Source organism: Papio anubis, unplaced genomic scaffold (genome assembly GCF_008728515.1).
Source record: "Papio anubis isolate 15944 unplaced genomic scaffold, Panubis1.0 scaffold118, whole genome shotgun sequence".
NCBI classification, from domain to species: domain Eukaryota; kingdom Metazoa; phylum Chordata; class Mammalia; order Primates; family Cercopithecidae; genus Papio; species Papio anubis.
Window position 1 is genome coordinate 163,858 of NW_022160949.1, and position 22,070 is coordinate 185,927.

The 22,070-nt window shown below is 43.8% G+C and overlaps 1 protein-coding gene across 3 annotated transcripts in view; it reads left to right on the top strand.

The window, feature by feature from the left end:
• DHX8 (DEAH-box helicase 8) overlaps nt 1-22,070 on the top strand; it is a 44,823-nt gene that overhangs the window by 13,116 nt on the left and 9,637 nt on the right. For all 3 annotated transcript variants that reach the window (XM_021929251.2, XM_003913135.5, XM_021929252.2), the window contains 9 exons: nt 37-124; nt 2,995-3,092; nt 4,714-4,861; nt 9,759-9,940; nt 12,116-12,310; nt 12,616-12,801; nt 12,924-13,134; nt 13,445-13,626; nt 18,627-18,767. In XM_021929251.2, coding sequence (XP_021784943.2) covers nt 37-124; nt 2,995-3,092; nt 4,714-4,861; nt 9,759-9,940; nt 12,116-12,310; nt 12,616-12,801; nt 12,924-13,134; nt 13,445-13,626; nt 18,627-18,767 — 1,431 coding nt within the window. The remainder of the gene's footprint in view (nt 1-36; nt 125-2,994; nt 3,093-4,713; nt 4,862-9,758; nt 9,941-12,115; nt 12,311-12,615; nt 12,802-12,923; nt 13,135-13,444; nt 13,627-18,626; nt 18,768-22,070) is intronic.

Here is a 22,070-nt window from a genome sequence, read left to right on the forward strand (position 1 = left end):
GCAGGTTACAAATGCTGCCTTCTCTTCTTTGGCTAGATGATTGCTGCCAATGTCCTTTCCAAAGAAGAGTTTCCAGACTTTGATGAAGAGACTGGCATTCTCCCTAAGGTGGATGATGAGGAAGGTAACTAGTCCAGTTGGATTGAGAAGGATAATTGGCAAGTTGAGCCATTGGATTGGGTGATTTGCTTGTAGTTTAACCCAGTGGCTATTAATCACTTGTTCTTTGGATCTCACTACTCATGTCTCAAAAAAAAGGATCTCACCATGATGGAAGCAAGAAGTTCATTTTTCTGACAAGTGCTTATGTATTATTATACTTGTTGCTTATAATAATCTCTCGGCCAGGCATGGTGGCTCATGCCTGTAATCCCAGCACTTTGGGAGGCTGAGGCCAGCAGATCACCTGAGGCCAGGTAAGCCTGGCCAAGGTGGTAAAACCCTGTCTCTACTAAAAAAATACAAAGATTAGCTGGGTGTAGGGGCGCACGGCTGTAGTCCCAGCCACTCAGGAGTCTGAGGCAGGAGAATTGCTTGAACCCAGGAGATGGAGGTTGCAGTGAGCTGAGATCACGCCACTGCATTCCAGCCTGAGTGACAGAGCGAGATTCTATCTAAAAAAAAAAAAAGCTTTCAGGTTATAAAAAGTTATAATTGTATTTTTGGGTGTAAATTTGATCTCATATTCTTGGTAATTATTCTGAAAATCCTGGATCCACCTAGATTACCTCTGAGTTGCCCTGGAAACAACTTTTAACTCAGCCCATAATGACTTTTTTGAAATTATGAAGTCTTATAATAGAATTCTATAATTTATATTATAATAGTAAGTGAGCACCAATGTGCTCGCCACCCAGCTTAAGAAGTAGAATTTTACAAGCACTTCTGAAGCCCTTATGTGCTCCCCTCTGCTTAGATCTTCTTTCGTCCTCCTAGGAGTAACCACCATCTCATATTTGTGTTAATTACTCCCTTGCTTTTCTTTAGTTTTACCATCTACATATCTATTCCTAAACATTATGTTGTGTTGTCTATTTTTGAACTTAACTCATTTTTCTTTTTTTTTTGACTTACATATTTTTTATATTTATGATGATATTTATAGTGGTATTTTATCCATTTTCATTGCTATAGAGTATATATAAATTGTCTATAATTTATCCATTTTACTTTTGATGGATATATGAGTTGTTTCTTGGTTTTTGGTTAATCTTTGTGAATAATAGTATTTTGAAATTGCTATATTGTCTCTCAGTGCTTATGTGCAAAACATTCTTTTTTTTTCCTAAATACATAGACTGGGTAGGCCACGTGTCATGGCTCAGCCCTGTAATCCCAGCACTTTGGGAGGCTGACTGAGATGATAGGATTGCTTGAGTCTAGGAGTTTGAGACCAGCCCTGGCAACATAGCTATGCCCTATCTTTACAAAAAAAAAAAAAAAAATTAGCCAGGTATAGTGATATGTGCCTGTACTCCCAGCCATTGGGGAGGCTGAAGTGGGAAGGTTGCTTGAGCCTGGGGGGTCGAGGATGTAGTGAGCCGTGGTCATGCCGCTGTGCTGTAGCCTGGGCAACAGAGGAAGACCCTGTCTTAAAAATTACTGGGTAGTAAGAAATGTGTGTGTTTGACTTTACTGGGCAGTTCCAAATTGTTTTCTATTGGTTTCTGTACCATTTATACTTCTGCCATAAGCGTAAGCAAGTTCCGCCTGGTGTTGTTCAATTGTCCAACTAATTTTTTGCAAATTTATTATGGGTTAAGAATTATGGCCGGGCGCGGTGGCTCAAGCCTGTAATCCCAGCACTTTGGGAGGCCGAGACGGGCGGATCACGAGGTCAGGAGATCGAGACCATCCTGGCTAACACGGTGAAACCCTGTCTCTACTAAAAATACAAGAAAATTAGCCGGGCGAGGTGGCGGGCGCCTGTAGTCCCAGCTACTCAGGAGGCTGAGGCAGGAGAGTGGCGTGAACCCGGGGGGGCGGAGCTTGCAGTGAGCCGAGATCGCGCCACTGCACTCCAGCCTGGGGCACAGAGCAAGACTCCGTCTCAAAAAAAAAAAAAAAAAAAAAGAATTATTCCATAATGAAGTTGGGTGGCAAATGCCTTAGTACCATTTAGAATGTCAGGAGAGTATTTTCTCATAGGTTTAACTTCTTTCGAAAGTAGGTCTGATCAGTTGTTGGACTGGAGCACAAATGCCCTAGAAATGGCTGGTGGTAGGGGGAATAGTCACCTAGGTTAGAGTTTTACTTGTATTGCCATCCTTTAACCTGGGAAGCTTTTTTTTTTTTTAAGATGGGGTTTCATTCTCGTTGCCCAGGCTGAAGTGCAGTAGCGCAGTCTTGGCTTACTGAAACCTCCGCCTCCTGGGTTCAAGTGATCCTCCTGCCTCAGCCTCCCAAGTAGCTGGGATTACAGGTGCGTGCCATCATGCCCAGCTAATTTTTTTGTATTTTTAGTAGAGATGGGGTTTCACCATGTTGGCCAAGCTGGTCCGGAACTCCTGACCTCAGGTGATCCACCCACCTTGGCCTCCCAAAGTGCTGGGATTACAGGTGAGAGCCACTGCACCCGGCCTGTTTTTTTTTTTTTTTCAAAGACAGAGTCTCACTCTGTCACCCAGGCTGGAGTGCAATGGCTTTATCTCAGCTCACTGCAACCTCTGCCTCCTGGGTGCAAGCTATTTTCCTGCCTTAGCCTCCCAAGTAGCTGGGACTACAGGTGCCCACCACCAAGCTGGGATAATTTTTGGATTTCCAGTAGAGATGGAGTTTCACTATGTTGACCAGGCTGATATCAAACTCTTGACCTCAAGTGATCCTCCTGCCTTGGCCTCCCAAAGTGCTGAGGTTACAGGCATGACCCCCACACCCCACCAGGGGAAGCTGTTTTTGATAAAGATTGTTGGTGTCTATGGAAATTAATTGTTTTGGTGAAAATTGTTATTCTCTCTTGTTTATGGCTAATTCTTCTTTTGGGGGGACTTTTAGATGAGGACCTTGAGATTGAATTGGTTGAGGAAGAGCCTCCATTCCTGAGAGGACACACTAAGCAAAGCATGGACATGAGCCCCATTAAAATCGTCAAGGTGAGAACTTCTGAACCTTCAACCTGGAAATGTCAAGTGGACTTCTTTTTCTAAAGTAACGGGTCAGGTTATTAGATCTGCGTAAGTAGGCCGGGCGCGGTGGCTCACGCCTGTAATCCCAGCACTTTGGGAGGCCGAGGCGGGCAGATCACGAGGTCAGGACATCGAGACCATCCTGGCTAACACAGTGAAACCCCGTCTCTACTAAAGAATACAAAAAATTAGCCGGGCGTAGTGGCGAGTGCCTATAGTCCCAGCTGCTCGGGAGGCTGAGGCAGGAGAATGGCGTGAACCCAGGAGGTGGAGGTTGCAGTGAGCCGAGATTGTGCCACTGCACCCCAGCCTGGGCGACAGACCAAGACTCCGTCTCAAAAAAAAAAAAAAAAAAAAAGATCTGCGTAAGTAGAACTTAGGCCACATAAAGTATTATTGGCTGTTAGCCAGGGTCTAGAATAATTTTGTTTTAAATGGAGGTTGGGTTGGCTTTATTGCTTTTGCCTGTTTTATTCTTTTGTGCTCCTTTTGTGTATTTTGGGTGGAAGCAGAGATAGATAGGAATGCTTAATCTACCATCATTGCCTTTGTATGGTTTCCTTAGGTCTTTTTTTTTTTTTTTTTGAGACGGAGTCTTGCTCTGTCACCCAGGCTGGAGTGCAGTGGCCGGATCTCAGCTCACTGCAAGCTCCTCCTCTCGGGTTCACGCCATTCTCCTGCCTCAGCCTCCCGAGTAGCTGGGACTACAGGCACCCGCCACTTCGCCCGGCTAGTTTTTTGTATTTTTTAGTAGAGACGGGGTTTCACCGTGTTAGCCAGGATGGTCTCGATCTCCTGACCTCGTGATCCGCCCGTCTCGGCCTCCCAAAGTGCTGGGATTACAGGCTTGAGCCACCGCGCCCGGCCTCCTTAGGTCTTGAATCTTGCAGATTTAAAGGCAATTTTGAAGAATTTACTTGAGCAGTTAGGGCTGGCCACCATAGAAAGCTGTAGCACTGGGTGTTGGGGAGGGCAGAGCTGTGAAGGGAATCTAAACCAGAATCTATAGAACGGTAAAAATTTTAGGTATGGAAAAGGGTATATTATAGGTCTCCCAGCCCAGTACATATGTAATGCTTGTAATCCACACATACGATTCTTCTGTAGGGTTCTTCTCATGTGGTCATCTCTTAGCTGCATGACATTGTTAGTGACAGGGAATTCACCAGCCCTTAAGGAGGTACCTTTCATCATGAGATGGATCTGATCCCTACTTCTTCTTTAGGCAGACCTGAAACCTCGCTCACTGAAGTGTCCACATTGGTCTTAATTTTGGTTCCCGGGGTCATACAGAAAAATTCTTATCCCTTTCTTATGTCCTTCATACATTTAAAGGTAGCACATCATTCCTATCTCTTTTGGGATTCTCATCTTCAAACTAAGCATTCAATTCCTTCAATGATTTATTATTGCCCTTGTTCATTTTATCTGAATGTGCTACGGTGTATCCATTTCTTTCGTATAGTCTGTTACACTGATAGGAACTTTATTCCAGATGTGTTCCCATGTTTTAGATTACAGGGGCTTAGCATCTACATTTTATTTCATGGACATTTAATCCGTGTCGTTTTTTCTTCTGTTGCACCAGAACCCAGATGGCTCCCTCTCCCAAGCAGCAATGATGCAGAGTGCCTTGGCCAAAGAAAGGCGGGAACTTAAGCAGGCCCAGCGGGAAGCTGAGATGGATTCTATTCCCATGGGACTCAACAAACACTGGGTTGACCCTCTGCCTGATGGTAGGACCCTTGGAGGGGTATATGGACCTTGTTTAAAAATCTGAGCCTTCCAGAGCACAGGGAGGGGTCACTCCCAGCACACACTAAAAATTTATCCTTGGGTGGGGGGTGGTGGCTCATGCCTGTAATCCCAGCACTTTGGGAGGCCAAGGCAGGTGGATCACCTGAGGTCAGGAGTTCAAGACCAAGCTGGCCAACATGGTGAAACCCCGTCTCTACTAAAAAAATACAAAAATTAGCCGGGCGTGGTAGCATACATGTGTAATCCCAGCTACTCAGGAGGCTGAGGCAGGAGAATCGCTTGAACCCAGGGGTGGAAGTTGCAGTGAGCTGAGATCAGGCCAGTGTACTCCCTCCTGGGTGATAGAATGACACTCCGTCTCGAAAAAATAATTTACCCTTGGTTTTTCACTTCAGTTAGAGCATGTTTGGTTTTTTTCTTAAACACTTGTTTAAAACCAAAAATGTTTTAATAGCCATGGTCAAATCATTAGACTGAGTTTTTCTTCTGAATAACTTAAAAAATTCTACTATAGCCGGGCACGGTGGTTCACACCTGTAATCCCAGCACTTTGGGAGACCAAGGCAGGTGGATCACGAGGTCAGGAAATCGAGACCATCCTGGCCAACATGGTGAAACCCCGTCTCTACTAAAAATACAAAAAATTATCCGGGCATGGTGGTGTATGCCTGTAGTCCCAGCTACTCAGGAGACTGAGGCAGGAGAATCGCTTGAACCCTGTAGGTGGAGGTTGTAGTGAGCTGAGATTGTGCCGCTGCACTCCAGCCTGGCGACAGAGTGAGACTCCATCTCAAAAAAAAAAAAAAATTTATTCTAAAGATAATACAGCTTTGAAACTTCCTTTTTCATATATTTCTTTGTGCAGAAATTTTAACTACTATATGTAGTCATAACAAATACTTACTAATTTAATTTGTGTTTGGCAATTGGAGATACAGATGTGAATTAAACAGATACGACCCCTGCTTTTAGACACTACAGCTTAGTCGGGGAAATTGATGTTAATTAAATAATTACCAAATAATTAAATTATGATCAGTGCTATGTGAAGAAGTACAGGCAGTGTAATTGACTGTGGTGGGTCACTTCCCTGGGGAAATTGAGACCCAAAGGATAAATGGGACTCAGTCTGTCAAGTGGGGATTGGATGGAAGTTGGGAGGTGTGTTCTAGCCTGAGGAGTAGCCCGTGTTGGGTTTGTGGGGTGGGAAAGAAGGAACTGAAAGGAAGCCTGTGTGGATGGAATAGAGAGAGCAAGGGGCATTGGTAGGGGATGAGATAAGAGCATTGGACCAGGGCTTTGTAGGTGGCATTAGGAATCTGGGCTCAATTCTTACAGCACTGGGAGATGTTGAAAAGTTCTTTTGTTGTTGCTGTTGTTTTTGGTTTTGAGATGGAGTTTTGCTCTTGTTGCCTAGGCTAGAGTGCAGTGGCATAATCTCGTCTCACTGCAACCTTCACCTCCCTGGTTCAAGCGATTCTCCTGCCTCAGCCTCCCAAGTAGCTGGGATTACAAGCATGCACCACCACGCCTAGCTAATTTTTTGTATTTTTAGTAGAGATGAGGTTTCTCCATGTTAGTCAGGCTGGTCTTGAACTCGCAACCTCAGGTGATCCACTCACCTCGACCTCCCAAATTGCTGAGATGCCACCGCATCTGGCCAGATGTTGAAAGTTCTCAGCTGGCACATGGTATGACGAGAGTTGCATTTCCAAAGGATGATTCAGGCTGCCCTGCAGAATGAGTTGGATGGGGCACATGTGATGATTTAGGAAGCTTTTCTAATAATTCAGAAGAGAGAGGATGGTGGCTTGAACATGGAGGTAGCAAAGAGGAGGGATGTACGTGAGAAAAGTGATTCGTTGAATGTGGGGCATCAGGAATCGTCAAAGATAACTTCCAGGTTTCTGGTATGAGCACTAGGATGAATGATGGGAACACCGGAGGAGAAATGGGTTTGTGGGGAAAGATGGTGAATTCCGTTTTGGACTTGTATCTGAGACAACTAGAGGACATCTTAGGTTGAGGTATCCAGTGTAGAATTGAGTATGAGAGCTCAGAATAGAGGTCTGGGCTGGAGACAGAAGTTTGAGAATTGTGTTAATTTAGATATCAGTTTGGCTGCATGTAATAAAGATTTAAATATTAGATTAGGTTCGACATGATGGCTCACGCCTGTAATTCCAACACTTTGGGAGGCTGAGGCAGGAAAATTGCTTGAGGCCAGGAGTTCAAGACCAGTCTGGGCAACCTAGTAAGACCTTGTCTCTTTTTTATTTTATTTTATTTTATGTTAAGTTAATGTTATGTATTTTATGTTATGTTATTTTATTTTATTTTGAGATGGAGTCTCACTGTGTTGCCCTAACTGTAGTGCAGTGGTGCAGTCTCGGCTCACTGCAACCTCTGCCTCCCAGGTTCAAGCGATTCTCCTGCCTCAGCCTCCCAAGTAACTGGGACTACAGGCCCCCGCCACCATGCCCGAGTAATTTTTTTTGTATTTTTGGTAGAGACAGGGTTTCACCATGTTGGTCAGGCTGGTCTCGAACTCCTGACCTCCAGTGATCTTGCCCGCCTCAGCCTCCCAAAGTGCTGGGATTACTGGTGAGCCACCGTGCCCAGCCCTTGTCTCCATTTTAAAATTAAATTTTTAAAAACAACAAAAATAAAAACCAAAATATTAGATTTAAAGTAGAAGGTTGGAAATATTCATTCATTGTTTAACAATATCATCTTCCATTTCCTCAGAATAAACCCATTCATTCCCTTTTACCCTTTAGTGAAATGTTCTCCGTGACCCTCCTTTGACCTCTGCCAAAGCTCACTTATTTAGTTAGTAGGCACAAGTATTTTTTCATATCCAGCTTTTGGCATCAAATTTGTAAAATGTTTGCATATTCTAGAGAGCCACTAAAATTCTGCTCATTTTTTTTGCTCCTCAAGCCACAATTCCAAGGTGAACCTTGAAAATATAAGCTAGGTCTGGGCAAGGTGGTTTTACACCTGTAATCCCAGCACTTTGGGAGGCTGAGGTGGGCAGATCGCTTGAGTCCAGAAATTTGAAACCAGGCTGGGCAATGTGGTGAAACCCCGTCTCTGCAAAAAATACAAAAATTAGGCCGGGCGTGGTGGCTCAAGCCTGTAATCCCAGCAGTTGGGGAGGCTGGGGCAGGTGGATCACCTGAGGTCAGAAGTTTGAGACCAGCCTGGCCAACATAGTGAAACCCCATCTCTACTAAAAATAGAAAAATTAACAGACATGGTGGAGCACACCTGTAATCCCAGCTACTGGGGAGGCTGAGGCTGGAGAATCGCTTGAACCTAGGAGGTGGAGGTTGCAGTGAACCAAGATCATGCCATTGTACTCCAGCCTGGGCAACAAGAGCGAAACTCCATCTCAAAAAAAAAAAATTAGCTGGGTGTGGTGACATGCACGTGTAGTCCCAGCTACTCAGGAGGCTAACATGGGAGGATTGCTTGAGCCCAGGAGGTAGAGATTGCTGAGCTGAGATCTCGCCACTGCACTCCAACCTCCTGGGAACCAGACCCTGTCAAAAAAAAGAAAAAATTAATCTGAGAGAAGCCAGGCACAACAGACCACAACAGAAATATCCAGAATAGGTAAACCCGTAGATATAGAAAGTAGACTAATGGTTGCCAAGGGGAAGGAAAAGGGAGGAATGGGGAGTAACTGCTAATGGGTACGGAGTTTTTTTGGGGATGATGAAAATGTTCTAAAATTAGATAGTGGGGATAGTTGCACAGCTTTATGAATATACAGTAAAACACTGAGTTAAACACTTAAAAAGAGTGACATGGAGGCCAGGCTTGGTGACTCACACCTATAATCTCAGCACTTTGGGAGGCCAAGGAGAGAGGATTTCTTGAGCCCAGGAATTTGGGGCTGCAGTGAGCCATGATTGCGCCACTACACTCCAGCCTGGGCAACAGAGCAAGACCCTGTCTCAAAAAAAAAAAAAAAGAAAGAAAGAAAAGTGTGACATGGTTTGTGAATTACATCTCAATGTAGCAGTTATTTAAAAAGGGGAGAGTGCTGGGCATGGTGGCCACGTCTGTAATTCCATTACTTTGGGAGGGTGAGATGGATGGATTGCTTTAGCCCAGGAGTTCGAGACCAGCCTGGCAACATAGAGTGACCTCTTCTCTTCAAAAAACATTTAAAAATGAGGCAGGAGGATCGCTTGAGCCCTGGAGGTCGGGGCTGCAATGAGCCAGGATTGTGCCACTGCACTCCCACTCACTTGGATGACAGAGCAAGACCCTACCTAAAAAAAAAAAATTCAGGCCGGGCGCGGTGGCTCAAGCCTGTAATCCCAGCACTTTGGGAGGCCGAGACGGGCGGATCACGAGGTCAGGAGATCGAGACCATCCTGGCTAACATGGTGAAACCCCGTCTCTACTAAAAATACAAAAAACTAGCCGGGCGTGGTGGCAGGCGCCTGTAGTCCCAGCTACTCGGGAGGCTGAGGCAGGAGAATGGCGTAAACCCGGGAGGCGGAGCTTGCAGTGAGCTGAGATCCGGCCACTGCACTCCAGCCTGGGCAATAGAGCGAGACTCCGTCTCAGAAAAAAAAAAAAAAAATTCCAGTGTCAATCAGGTCTTCACTTCTCTCAGCTAACCTTTTTTCTGACATCACAGGTGTGTAGCACCACTTGTTACAGTCTCTTTCCCACTCCCTGCTGCCCCTTCTATATTCTTTTTTTCACATTAATTTGTTTCTTTGAGTACTTTTGATCACGGGTCGCTGAATAGAGATGCTCCATGTTCAGTGCCCACCTGCCATTTTATTTTTTTCTCTGGCACATCTTGAGGTAGCTTGAGGACAATACTAAGTTGCCTGTTTTCCTTTCCAGCGGAAGGCAGACAGATTGCTGCCAACATGCGGGGTATTGGGATGATGCCCAATGATATTCCCGAGTGGAAGAAGCATGCCTTTGGGGGCAATAAAGCCTCTTATGGGAAAAAGACCCAGATGTCAATCCTTGAGCAAAGGGAGAGCCTGCCAATCTACAAACTGAAGGAGCAGTTGGTCCAGGTGAGAAGACTTTTGTGATGTATTGGTGGGCAGTAGGGTTGTTTTCTAAAAGAGGGATATTTTAAAATTGAAACTAACAGGACAAATATGTGCCTCCTTGAAGTGGCTCATCCAAAGGGGTTAAGAAATAAGGAGAAAACTTTCTAAATACTTTTTTAAAAAATGGGGCCGAGCACGATAGTGCATGCCTATAATCCCAGCACATTGGAGGCCAAGGCACAGGAGGATCACTTGAGCCTAGGAGTCTGAAACCAGCCTGGGCAACATAGGGAGACCTGTCTCTACAAAAATAAAAAATTCGGCGGGGCGTGGTGGCTGACGTCTGTAATCCAGCACTTTGGGAGGACAAGGTGGGCAGATCACGAGTTCAGGAGTTCGAGGCCATCCTGGCCAACATGGTGAAACCCCGTCTCTATTAAAAATACAAAAAATTAGCTGGGCATGGTGGTGCATGCCTGTAATCCCAGCTATTCAGGAGGCTGAGGCAGGAGAATCGCTTGAATCAGGGAGTCGGAGGTTGCAGTGAGCTGAGATTGTGCTGCTGCACTCCAGCCTGGCTACAGAGTGAGACTCTGTCTAATAATAATAAAAAAAAAAAAAAATTTACCTGGGTGTGGTAGTCCATGCCTGTAGTCCCAGCCACTCGGGAGGCTGAGATAAGAGGATTGCTTGAGCCTGAGAGGTCGAGGCCACAGTGAACTGCAATCACACCACTGCACTCCAGCCTAGGCGACAGAGTGAGACCCTGTATCACAAATATTTGTGTGTGTGCGTGTATAGACACACATATGTATGTATATGTCTGTATATTTTCTTTTTCCTGGGGACCCTAGAAAAGTTCCAGGTGGGCAGAGTATTATGTTACATGGACCAACAGCTCTGGTCAGTAATTAAAAACGAGGATACTCAGCCAATAAACTCACATGGGCAAGGCCTTTGCTTTGGTACTCTATATTCTGGAATTCTGATTTTAAGACCACCGAGCCTTCCTTGAGGTAATCAGGTTTACTAGTTTCCAGTGAATCCTTTCAACAATATCTTATATGTATAAAACAAGTACAAATATATGCACACACGCACACATTTTATAAGCGTACTATATGTGTTTATAGGTGACAGTGATATATACACTGTTCTACATCTTGCTTTTTCCACTTAATGGTATATCTCAGAAATTTTGTGTGTATGTGTGTGTGTGTGCATGTGTGTGACAGAGTCTCGCTTTGTGCAGGCTGGAATACAGTGGCATGATCTCAGCTCACTGCAACCTCTACCTCCTGGTCTCAAGTGATCTTCCCACTTCAGCCTCCCAAGTAACTGGGACTGCAAGGCATGCACCATCATGCTTAGCCAGTTTTTTGTATTTTTGTAGAGATGTGGTCTCACTATACTGTCCAGGCTAGTCTTGAACTCCTGGACTCAAGCAATCTTCCCTCCTCGGCCTCCCAAAGTGCTTGAGCCACTGCGCCTGGCCTTATTTAAAAAAAAAAAAAATTGCCAGGCCAGGTATAGTGGCTCATGCCTGTAATCCCAGCACTTTGGGAGGCCAAGGCAGGCAGATCACCTGAGGTCAGGAGTTCAAGACCAATCTGGCCAACATGGTGAAACCGTATCTCTACTGAAAATACAAAAATTAGCCGGGCGTGCTGATGGGTGCCTGCAGTCCCATTTACTTGGGAGGCTGAGGCAGGAGAATCACTTGAATCTGGGAGGTGGAGGTTGCAATGAGCTGAGATCATGCCACTGCACTCCAGCATGGGCGACACAGTGAGACTTCATCTCAAACAAAAAAAAAGAAAGAAAGAAAAAAAGCCTTTTCTATTATTTGGATAGGCTGTGGTTTATTTAACTAGTCCTATATCCATAGAACCATAGTTGATTGTAATCCTTGGGTGTTACAAACAATGTAGAAATAAGAAATAATTTTTGGGGAAAGATACTAGAAATTTGGGAGTTACAGGGGAAAGGAACACTTTTTATTTATCTTTTAAATTTATTGTTGACTTCTTTAACCATATGGGTACATCCCCCTTTTCTTTGGTGTTAGAATGTAGTCATTAATTATTTTATTCCAGAGTAATGTAGATTTTAATGATCATATTTATATTCTGTTTAATGACCATATGTATATTCTGGCAGATTTTAATGACAATATTTATATTCTGTTGCTTTCAGGCCGTCCATGACAATCAGATCCTGATTGTTATTGGTGAGACAGGATCTGGAAAGACAACGCAGATCACCCAGTACCTGGCAGAGGCAGGCTACACTTCCAGGGGCAAGATTGGGTGTACCCAGCCCAGAAGAGTGGCAGCTATGTCAGTGGCCAAAAGAGTGTCGGAGGAGTTTGGTTGTTGCTTAGGCCAAGAGGTAAGTAGATAGTGGAGTCACTCTAAAAATACCAGAAACAAAGGCCCAGATCTCTTAACCTATCAAATGGAAATATTAATAATACTGCCTTTTTTCAGGTTTCTCCTGAGGGAGAGAGGGTTCCCACTGTCATAATCAGTCTATTGAGGGTATAGTCTAAGACATACCTTACTATAAGGAAATTACTGTACATCTTGATTAAATTATTAAGATTGTGAGTAACAGTGACTGGGCTGAAATCTTCCCTGGTGATTGGAAAGAGGAGACATTTGTATCCTAGGTTTTCCCCTTCTCTTCTGCTTTAGGTGGGCTACACCATTCGATTTGAGGACTGCACTAGCCCTGAAACAGTCATCAAGTACATGACAGATGGGATGTTGCTTAGAGAGTGCTTGATTGACCCTGACCTCACTCAGTATGCGATCATCATGTTGGACGAAGCGCACGAGAGGACAATTCACACTGATGTGCTCTTTGGATTGTTGAAAAAGGTAACTAGATGCTCTTCAATGACCCCTCTACCTGTTGGAAACTGAATTCTGGGAGTTGGATTTGAGTATCTGTGTCTTTTTGGGTGGTCCTTTTCAGTAAGCCACATAATATTTCTCTTTAGACAGTTCAGAAACGGCAGGACATGAAGCTGATTGTCACCTCAGCCACCTTGGATGCAGTGAAGTTTTCTCAATACTTCTATGAAGCTCCCATTTTCACCATCCCAGGTCGAACATATCCAGTGGAAATACTGTACACAAAGGAACCTGAGACAGATTATCTGGATGCCAGCCTGATTACTGTTATGCAGATCCATTTAACAGAGCCACCAGGTAAAGGGAAAAAGCAATTTTTTCCCTCTTAGCCCAAAAGTCCTCATGTGGTTCTTTTTTGCTAATCTTTTTAAAAACACCTTCTAAATATTCATCTCTCTGCAAGCCTCAGGTTTGTATGTTTGAAATGGTGGTGGTTATAATGTCATATATAAATTGTTTTTTTACTGGTTTGTCTATTGTTTACTTACTGGTCAGAATATGAATGTGTATGTTCTGTTATTTGAAGTTTTATTAATATCACCATAGCCTTTGTATAGAACATACACACACAGTTAGAAAGTAAATGAATGCTCTATTCTGCTCGTAGGTGATATCCTGGTCTTCCTGACTGGTCAGGAAGAAATTGATACTGCTTGTGAGATCCTGTATGAAAGAATGAAATCCCTGGGACCTGATGTTCCAGAGTTAATTATCCTCCCAGTGTACTCTGCTCTTCCCAGTGAGATGCAGACCCGAATCTTTGACCCAGCTCCACCAGGCAGCAGAAAGGTAACATGGGCAAAAATGAAGCTTCCATGTGCCCTGAAACCATGTGTTGTGTGCAACCTGCCAGCCATAGTAGGGATTGCTTAAAGTGTATGTAAGTCTTGTTTGTTAGGTTTTAGAGACTGGTCCAACCAATTTGTTTAGGAATGAGGGCCTAGTATGTGACCTCTCGTCTTCTTCCTCTTCTTCTTCATTTGACAAATATTTTTTGAGCATCTACCAGGCTTTGGGCTACACATGGGAGCTGCATTGTGAGAACAGGCCTCTGTCTGCTATGGGGCATCCCCAGTCAACAGACTTTCAGCATATAGTGTGAAAATGCCACTCATGCTTGGATACCCAGGTGGGAGCACCCAACCCTGTCTTCTTAGGAGAAATAAGGATCTAAGGTAGTCCTGGAGAACTCATGAAAGGCAAGGGGACGGCCGGGCGCGGTGGCTCAAGCCTGTAATCCCAGCACTTTGGGAGGCCGAGACGGGTGGATCACGAGGTCAGGAGATCAAGACCATCCTGGCTAACACGGTGAAACCCCGTCTCTACTAAAAAAATACAAAAAACTAGCCGGGCGAGGTGGCAGGCGCCTGTAGTCCCAGCTACTCGGGAGGCTGAGGCAGGAGAATGGCATGAACCCGGGAGGCGGAGCTTGCAGTGAGCTGAGATCCGGCCACTGCACTCCAGCCTGGGCGACAGAGCGAGACTCTGTCTCAAAAAAAAAAAAAAAAAAAAAAAAGAAAGGCAAGGGGACAAGCATTCTGAGGACACAGAACTGTCTATGATGGCCTGGAGGCAAGCAAGAGGGGCCAGTTCAGGGAATGGCATAGTTCCAGTGGCTGGAACCAAGTATATGACTGTGTGTATGAGACAATAGGAACGGAGACAGATGGATGTAGGTATATTTTTAATAACAGTTTTATTGAGATATAGTTTACATACCTTTCAATTAACTCCCCAACCCCACACCTTTTTTTTTCTTTTCTTTTTTTTTTTTTTGAGATGGGGTCTCATTCTATCACCCAAGCTAGAGTGCAGTGGTGTGATCTCAGCTCACTACAACCTCCGCCTCTCAGACTCAGGTAATCCTCCTGCCTAAGCCTCCCAAGCAGCTGGAACTACAGGCGTATGCCACCATTCTTGGCTAATTTTTTTTTTTTTTTTTTTTTGAGACGGAGTTTTGCTCTTGTTGCCTAGGCTGGAGTGCAATGGCACGATCTCGGCTCACTGCAACCTCTGCCTCCCAGGTTCAAGTGATTCCCCTGCCTCAGCCTCCCGAGTAGCTGGGACTACAGGTACCTGCTACCGTGCTTGGCTAATTTTTGTATTTTTAGTAGAGATGGGGTTTCCCCATGTTGGCCGGGCTGGTCTCGAACTCCTGACCTCATGTGATCCACCCGCCTCGGCCTCCCAAAGTGCTGAGATTACAGGCATGAACCACCGTGCCCAGCCAATTTTTGTATTTTTTTTTTTTTTGTAGAGACACAGTTTCGCCATGTTGCCCAGATTGGAATTTACCAGTTTTTTTTTTTTTGGTTGGTTGTTTGTTTGTTTTGAGACAGAGTTTCACTCTTGTTGCCAAGGCTGGAGTGTAATGGTTCGATCTCGGCTCACCACAACCTCTGCCTCGCCCAGGTTCAAGTGATTCTCCTGCCTCAGCCTCCCGAGTAACTGAGATTACAGGCATGCGCCACCAGGCCCGGCTAATTTTGTATTTTTAGTAGAGATAGAGTTTCTCCATGTTGGTAAGGCTGGTCTCGAACCCCTGACCTCAGATGATCCGCCCGCCTCAGCCTCCCAAAATTCTGGGGTTACAGGCGTGAACCACCACGCCCAGCCAGAATTTACCCTTTTAAAGTGTACAATTCAAAGGCTTTTAGCATACAGTTATCCCATGATATGTGGGGTTTGGTTCCAGGACTCCTGAGGATACCAAAATCCAACTATGCTCAAGTCACTTATATAAAATGCCATAGTGTTTGCATGTAACCTGTGCACATCTTCTTGTGTGATACTTTAAACTATCTCTAGGTTACCTATAATACCTCATACAGTGTAAATGCTATATAAGTAGTTGTTTTACTATATTTTTTATTTGTATTATTTTTTATTGTTGTATTTTCCCCAAATGTTTTTAATCTGCTATTGGTTGAATCCACAGATGGGGAACCAGCAGATATAGAGGGCTAACTATATTCACAGAATTGTGCAGCCATCACCACAATTGTGTTTAGAACAATTTTGTCTCCCTAAAAAGAAATGCTGTACCCTTTAGCATTCACCTCCTACCCCCATTTACTCCTCTGCTCAGCCCTTGGAAACTACTAATCTATACCTTCCATGTCTGTGGGTTTGCCTATTCTAGACATTTCATATAAATGAAATCATATATTTGTGGCTGGCTTGTTTCCAGTAATTTTTCCAGACTTAGCATGTTTTCAGAGTTCATCAACATTGTAGTGTGTATCAGTACTTCATTTCTTTTTCTTGCTGAATACCGTTCTGTTGTATGGGCACAACACATTTTGTTTATCCATTTATCAGTTGATGAACATTGGAACTGAGCGCAATGGCTCACGCCTGTAGGTTCATCACTTTGGGAGGCTGAGGCAGATGGATCACTTGAGGTCAGGAGTTTAAGACCAGCCTGGCCAAGACGGTGAAACCTTGTCTCTACTAAAAATACAAAAATTAGGCCAGGCGCGGTGGCTCAAGCCTGTAATCCCAGCACTTTGGGAGGCCGAGACGGGCGGATCACGAGGTCAGGAGATCGAGACCATCCTGGCTAACACGGTGAAACCCCGTCTCTACTAAAAAATACAAAAAACTAGCCGGGCGAGGTGGCGGGCGCCTGTGGTCCCAGCTACTCGGGAGGCTGAGGCAGGAGAATGGCGTAAGCCCGGGAGGCGGAGCTTGCAGTGAGCCGAGATCGCGCCACTGCACTCCAGCCTGGGCAACAGAGCGAGACTCCGTCTCAAAAAAAAAAAAAAAAATACAAAAATTAGCCAGGCATGGTGGTGGGTGCCTGTAATCCCAGCTACCTGGGAGGCTGAGGCAGGAGAATCACCTGAACCCAGGAGGCAGAGGTTTCAATGAGCCAAGATCGTGCCATTGCACTCCCGCCTGGGCAATGAGCAAAAGTATCTCAAAAGAAAGAAGAAGATAGATATTGGAGTCATTTCCACTTTTAGGCTTTCTTGAATTATGCTGCTGTGAACATTTGTTTACAAATTTTTGTGTAAGCCAGGCACAGTGGCTTATGCCTGTGATCCCAGCATTTTTTTTTTTTTTTTTTTTTTTTTTAGACAGAGTCTTGCTCTGTCATCCAGGCTGGAGTGCAGTGGCATGATCTCGGTTCATTGCAACCTCTGCCTCCCAGGTTCAAGTGATTCTTCTGCCTCAGCCTCCTGAGTAAGTGGGATTACAGATATGTACCACCATGCCCGGCTAATTTTGTCCCTCTTTTAGTAGAAACAGAGTTTTGCCACGTTGGCCTGACTGGTCTCGAACACCTGACCTCAGATGATCCACCCGCCTCAGCCTCCCAAATTGCTAGGATTACAGGCATGAGCCACCACACCTGGCAGATCCCAACATTTTTGGAGGCCAAGGTGGGAAGATCCTTTGAGCCCAGAAGTTCAAGACCAGCCTGGGCAACATAGTGAGACCCCTATCTCTACAAAAAAAAAAAAAATCAGCCAGGCGTGGTGGCGCATGTCTGTAGTCCCAGCTACTCAAGAGGTTGAGGTGGGAGGATCACGTGAGCCTGGGAGGGTGAGGCTGCTATGAGCCATGATCACACCACTGTACTCCAGCCAGGGCTACAGAGCAAACCAGAACCTGTCTCAAAAAAGAAAACCAAGTTTTTGTGTGGACATATGTTTTCATTTCTCTTGGACATATACCTAAGAGTAGAAGGCAGATGGACTTGGCCGGACGTGGTGGCTCACGCCTGTAATCCCAGCACTTTGGGAGGCCGAGGTGGGTGGATCACGAGGTCAGGAGTTCAAGACCAGCCTGGGCAACATAGTGAAACCCAATCTCTACTAAAAATACAAAAATTAACCAGGCATGGTGGCTTGGTGGGTACTAGCAGGTAAAGGAGAGAAGGGTGAGGGAAGTCAGGCATGACTCTCAGGTTTCTGGCTTGGGCAACTGGATGGAAGATGTCACTGAGGAGGGAAACATGAAAGGAGGAGCAGACTTGAGTGGAAAGATGGTGAATTTCTCCCCTATTCTATTCCTAATAATGAGAGTTCTTTCTAAGCAGGGCTTCTGTAGTTCTGTAGCAGGTAGAAGCCTTTCAGGACCAGTAAGATGCTGGCATGATGTGTGATATTCCGGTGCCCCCAGTGATGATTTTTCCAAGCAGTTGTGTTTTATTAGCTGAACCTCTGGGTGGAAGAACAGTGACAGTGCCAAGCTGAGACTAATAATCCTCCAGATCACATAGACTGCTACACACAAACAAACTGAAATTCCTGTGTCATCTCTTGGTTCATTTTATGATCAGTAAAAAAAGCAATCTCCCTCTTGTTCCACATACATATTCCACAAAATACAAGCAGCCCATATTTTAGTCCAGATATCTCGGTAGGGGAAAGAAAAATCTCATTTTGCATTGGCACATGTGATGCCAGGAAATCTCTGCTTTCCCAGGGTGCTAGAAAATTAAAATTGTAGTAATCAACATTGGATCTAGAAAATGAGATATACAGTAGCTATTTGCACCAAATGAAATTGGCTTTGATTGGCCTTAGCTTTTTCCTGTTCCACTCACCTCTCAGGTACCATCCCTTTTCTAACTTTAACCCTTAAGCGGAAGGCACCTCTCTTCTGCTGTTGGAGGCTGAGCTGGGATTAAGTGTCATTTTAACCATCTAGAGAGGGAGATAGCCACATATTCCTTTGGGAAGATATCTGGGTTCGGAAGAACCATTTCATATCTCAGGGTATGAAGAACCATTTCATACTTGGGCACCTCACTCTAGCTTTGTCCCTCTTGCCTGCAGGTTGTGATTGCCACCAATATTGCAGAGACATCGCTGACTATTGATGGTATCTACTATGTGGTGGACCCAGGATTTGTGAAGCAGAAAGTTTACAATTCCAAGACAGGGATTGACCAGCTCGTGGTAACACCTATTTCTCAGGTATGATGGCTTGTATCAATAGTTTTCCTGATAATCCTGGTTAGGGCCTTTCTGAAATTTTTTATGGTTATATATTTCAAACTTTATTGTTTTCAAAGATGAAATTTTATGATACTGGGTACTATAATGACATGAGATAAAAGGGTTTTTTGTTATTTGTTTTTAATCTTTTTTTATCCCCCAAGTCTGATTGATCCTTGAGGTTTTTAATCTTTAGAATAGTATTTCACCATTAAAATGCCCCCATAAGGCCAGACACTGTGGCTCACACCTGTAATCCCAGCACTTTGGAATGCTGAAGGGGGAGGATTGCTTGAGGCCAGGGGTTCTAAACTAGCCTAGGCAACATAGCAAGACCCTGTCACTACAAAAAATAATAAAAAAAAAATTAGCCTGGCATGGTGGCATGTGCCGCTGGTCCCAGCTGCTTAAGAGTCTGAGGTGGGAGGATCACTTGAGCCCAGGAATCTGAGGCTGCAGTGAGCTAGAATAGTGCCACTACACTCTAGCGGGGGCAACAGAGCAAGGCCCTGTCTCTAAAATAATAATAATAATTTTTTAAATGCCCCATTAAAACTAGAACATAAAAATGTTTGGATCCTAGTACCCTATATTACCTACTTTAGATGGAAAGATCAGTACTTTATTTTCTAAAATAGTTTGCTTAGCTACGAGATAGATATCTAAGATAATAATAAATTACATGATTTTCTGGTTTTTTGGTAATTTGGTAAAATGTAATTTCCTGCCTAAATTACATTTAAAAATGAATTACCGATCACTTTTTTGAGAGAAGTTTGGCAACAGTATATCCAAAACTTAAAGGTTCATCTCTTTAACCTAACTGTTCTGCTTTTAGGAATGTATCTGAAAGTTAGAAATGATTAACTACATGTCCAAAGGTAATGGAAAAGGATGTTCATTGAAGCGTTGTTTATATCGGGGAAACCTGGAAGAAATTCTAAATGTATTCCAAAAGGGAAGTAGTTTAATAAATTATGGTATATTCATGCCATAGAATATTGGTGGCATTAACATGGTGGTGTGTATCTATATTTAATGACATAAGCATGTAACTATAATATTTTATTTGAAAAAGTGAGCCTACAAAACAACATGAATGATATAATCCAATTTTTATTTAAAAATAGATGGTGAGCATTTCTACAGAGTGTGTGTGAGTGAGGTATGCCAAAGATTGAAAGCATGTAGTCTAAATGTTAGCCAAGATTATTTATGGGTGGTGCTAGTAGGTGATGTGCATTTTCTTTTATACTTTTATATGTTGTTTTAATCTTTTACAGTGGGTATATATTACTTTCATAATTTGTGAAAGCCATAAGGCTATTTTTATTTTGAACTTAAGTAATAATAATAGCTAACACTTTTTTTTTTTTTGAGATGGAGCCTCGCTCTGTAGCCCAGACTGGAGTGCAATGGTGCGATCTCGGCTCACTGCAACCTCTGCCTCCTGGGTTCAAGTGATTCTCCTGCCTCAGCCTCCCAAGTAGCTGGGACTACAGGCGCATGCCACCATGCCCAGCTAATTTTTGTATTTTTGGTAGGGTTTCATTGTTATCCAGGATGGTCTCAATCTCCTGACCTCATGATCCACCTGCCTTGGCCTGCCAAAGTGCTGGGATTACAGGCGTGAGCCACCATGCCCAGCCCAATAATAGCAAACACTTTTAGTACTTAACGTACTAGATGCATGCATTGACTCAGTGCATTCTTGCATTGATCCTATGTGGTAGATATTATTTTCACAGATGAGGAGCCTGAGGCACAGGGGTTAGGTGACTTGCCTAACATCACAGAGCTAGTGGAGCCAAGATTTAAACCTGGGTAGCTGGCTCCAGCTTGTATGCTCTATACTACTTGTCAGGGTGATGGTTATCAAAAAATTAATTACACATGCCTGTCCTGATTTGGAGAGAGACATCTGTAGAATGCTGTAGAATCCAGTCACTGTGTGTGATTGCTGCCTGGATTTGTGTGGTTAGTTGTCCTTTCATAACCCATCTTTTGGTTTGGAGCTGGCATAGTAATTTGTAAATCCTGGTACTGTTTGTAACAACAGATGGTTTTGTCAGAAAACGGCCCTCTTCAGATTGCTATTCATGGTTTCCTAGCAACCTATGGCTAGACTACATTTTTTTTTTAAATAAAAAAAATTGGTGTTTTTGAAGTAGTGTTATACTATTTTTGAAAAATAGAAGAAAAGAATTTACCCATCATCCTACTACCTCCACTGTCATCATTTTGCTGTTTTTCATTCCTGTCTTTTTTCATGTTTATTTCTTTCATGGTTGCAATTTTAGTAGTCAAGTAAATATGCAGTTTTGTATGTTTTTTTGAGTATTTAATTTTCCCATTAGAATAATACATGTTCAATATTTGGTAAAGTCTAAAGAAAATAGACCTCATCTGCAAGCCTACTATCAGAGTTAGCCACTGTTAACATTTTAGGGTTTTTTTCCCCTAGTCATTTCCTTCTAGTAGTTGATATAGAAAGACTTTTTATAAAATTATTTTATGTTGTTTTGTAACTTGCATTTTGCATTTAACGTGAGTGAACATTTTCTTCTGTCATTTAACATTGCAAACATGATTTTTATTTTTATTTTTTATTTTGAGTCAGGGTCAGTCTCTGTTGTTGCCCAGGCTGTAGTGCAGTGATGTGATCACGGCTCACTGCAGCCAGCCTCGACCTCCCCAGGCTCAGGTGGTCCTCGCATCTGAGCCTCCTGAATCCTGGGACTACAGGTGTGAGCCACCACACCAGGTTAATTTTTGTATTTTTTGTAGAGATGGAGTTTCAACATACTGCCCTGGCTGGTCTCGAACTCCTGGGCTCAGGCGATCTGCCCACTTTGGCCTTCCAAAGTGCTGGGATTATAGGTGTGAGCCATGATGCCTGGCCTGCAAACATGATTTTTAAAATGACTGCAGAGTCATCATTGGTATGATTGACATAATTTATTTATTTCACTTACATTTTTGGTCATAACTGTGGGGATGGTGTTCTGTCATCTTGTTTTATGCTTTCTCTTTTATATTGTGCCACACTGTTTTGAAGATATATGTCTGAGATCTGTATAATATTTCTTCCATTAACCCTGCTTGTATTGCCTCCCTTGAACAAACTTCCCCAAAGTGCTGCATATGGAGAGGGGAAGATAAGAGCATTGGCAATCTTGGAAGTGGTCCCAAAGGAAGTGAAATCAACCCCATTCCTGATTTTGCCGGTTGCTAATTGTCCCCCTTTTAACAGATATCCTGGATAAAGCTGTTAAGCAGTGT